General features: G+C 34.5%; 1 protein-coding gene across 1 annotated transcript in view; it reads right to left on the bottom strand.

Moving 5' to 3' along the window:
* Positions 1-43: 43 nt before the first annotated feature.
* LOC107102634 (T-cell surface glycoprotein CD3 delta chain-like) overlaps positions 44-2620 on the bottom strand; it is a 6385-nt gene continuing 3808 nt past the window's right edge. Inside the window, exons 7-8 of the mRNA XM_015402018.1 lie at positions 666-712; positions 44-581 (exon numbers count right to left, since the gene is read on the bottom strand). Of these exons, the coding sequence (XP_015257504.1) occupies positions 510-581; positions 666-712 (119 nt within the window). The 3' untranslated portion in view covers positions 44-509. The remainder of the gene's footprint in view (positions 582-665; positions 713-2620) is intronic.

The raw sequence follows: 2620 nt of genomic DNA, 5'->3' as shown, positions 1-2620 counted from the left end.
TATATATATATATATATATATATATATATATATGTGATGTAAGTAGAAAAGTAAATATACCTCTTTCTACCCTCTCCTCTATTCTAATGACAAACCTAACTTGACATGTAACAAAAAATTTTCATTATTAGGAGAGAAGAACATATTATTCTAAGCTCCACCAAAAGAAACGTTAATATATTAATAAAATTTTTACTTTAAAATTTGAACATCAACAAAAAACATCTTATGCATCATAACATTAGCCATATAGAAATATCAAAATGCTGCACATTTTTTTCTAAAACAGCTGATAGACCAAATCCTACAAAACAGCTGTAGCTTCAAAGCAAGAAAATGTTTAAAAATCATAGATGAGTAATGTAGATCCGTTATAATATAGAACGCGGCAAGTTCCATCAGAAAAGAGGACACAATAAGTTGGACACATTTAACTCTGGGAGCTGATGAAGACACATGTTGCAGGACCAGAGTTATCCTGCAGTAGAAGTTCGGTTGCATTTGTGGGGTTAGCGTGGACCTCCTTTCTCCTTTCTGAGTTCATCATATTCCGATCTCCCTCCTTTGGTGTGTATCAGTGGCTGAAAGGATAAAGGGAACAATTTAGGAAAACAAAGATCACTTTCAGGCAGGATAGTTTAGAAATAAGGGATAAATAAGCTCACTTGGTAGTTATCATCGTTGTTATGATTCAGATTCTGTCGATCGGACTCTGAGGATGAGATTATAATTAAGACACAAACAATACCAACATCGGATCAGAAAATTATGGCGACATATACTGGGTATTCATTGGGTATTCATATACATTTATAAAAGACAAACAATTTCTGTAACAACAAAATCTGGGATATACAAAGCCCAGTAACTGGCATGGGGATTTAATATATATATATATATATATATATATATATATATATATATATATAACTATATATATGTAAAATGTGAACTCCATATTTATTTGTATTGTATTTTGCTTATTTTTAATTCAATTGAACTTAATACTTAATACTTGTAAGCTGCTGGTAACCTTAATTTCCGGAGAGGGAGTCTTCCCAAGGGATCAATACTTACTAAAGTACTAAAGTACTTTACTTTAGTACTAAAGTACTAAAGTATTGTCTAAGTCTATATATATATATATATATATATATATATATATATATATATATATTATATATTATGCATCAGAACCAACTTGTTCTCAGAAACAAGCATGAAATAAATACTAATTCAGCTACAGCTACAGCAGAGTACTTATTTATGGCCATTACATATGTACAGTGTTTAATGTGTATCAACGAAAGATTTAGTTGAGAGATGGGGGGCATGGGTCGGTTATTTCTCCTTGTCCTTGAAAAACTGCCCGGCCCAGGCAGATTCTCATTTTTGTCACTCTGTGTGCAAAATTCTGTGTGCATCCAAATCACGCTTAATCTTCATCCTTGGGAACCAGTGAGGCTTTAAGGACTACACATTTTTTCTGTGATATCTATAGAAAATCATCCTTTTTTTTATATGGGCTTTACTGTTTAAATTTATTAATGGGTTAAGGTTGGAGCAGCATGTAATCCATAATCCTTTGTCCAGACCAAAAACACAAAGCATTTACTTACACAGAACAGCCATGAATCCAGCCTTCAGAATGTGTAAATACAGACCCTTAGGGGCCCTGTGCAATTATGTAACACAGGGGACAAATAATCTCTGGTCAGGGCAGAGGTTGGGTTTACAAACCTGCTGCTGTGAATAGTGATGATAAAGATTACAATCTGTAGCAGTATAGAACAGCAAATTAATAGAAACAAATGGAAAAACACCAGTAATCATGCTTAATAACTTAGAATGACAAGCGCAAAGGGCCTGAAGCCCCACTGGAAATGGAAATAAACTCTGACCCCTGGAGGTTTGAAACTCAGCGGTAGTGAGTGAGCAAGAAGTCACTCATGTCTGAGTCTCCACTTCATCTGAGGTGGTATTTTTTTCCTTTTTTATTTTAAAGATTTTCACACAATCAGAGAAGGTCTGTTCTTTCTCTTCTGCCAGCATCTTCACTAAATGGTGATCTTATCTGCAATGTGTGCACTAATGGTGAAAATTGTTTCTGCTTTTATGAGAACAAAATACTATCAGATAATCAATGTCTTTATATGTTGCTTTGATGAATAACGTTGCACCTTTCCCTCCTATAATTTAACTTTGAGCTGAAACGTCAAGTATTTGAGACAAACGCGTCAGTTGGGCAGCAGCAGGTGTTATTTTGCTTTTTGCAATGATGTCTGGTCTTGAAAGAGAGAGCGAGAGAAAGAAAGAAATTTTAAACTTCATAAAAATGCTTGTATTTTTCCCCCCTTTTTTGTATTTGACCTAGTCGGATGCAGAGTAATGTATCAATCTGTGAGACACTGTGTAAGAAGTGAAAATTCAGCACAGTCCTGCACAGATCTGGTCACCATACGATATTACATTATGTTTATTTCTTGCAATGCAAGGATATTTTTTTGCAACTCATCTCTAGCCCAAAATAAGGCTCAGAATCCATGTCCATTGTTTGTTCCTCTGTTCCTGTAGCTTTTACTAAAGGTGCCCCGTGTAGGAAGATTGTTTTTGTATCTTG

This window comes from Cyprinodon variegatus, unplaced genomic scaffold (genome assembly GCF_000732505.1).
Source record: "Cyprinodon variegatus isolate N-32 unplaced genomic scaffold, C_variegatus-1.0 Scaffold33, whole genome shotgun sequence".
Taxonomy (NCBI): Eukaryota; Metazoa; Chordata; class Actinopteri; order Cyprinodontiformes; family Cyprinodontidae; genus Cyprinodon; species Cyprinodon variegatus.
Note: the sequence above shows the minus strand (reverse complement) of the source record. Positions and strands in the feature narration are given on the sequence as shown.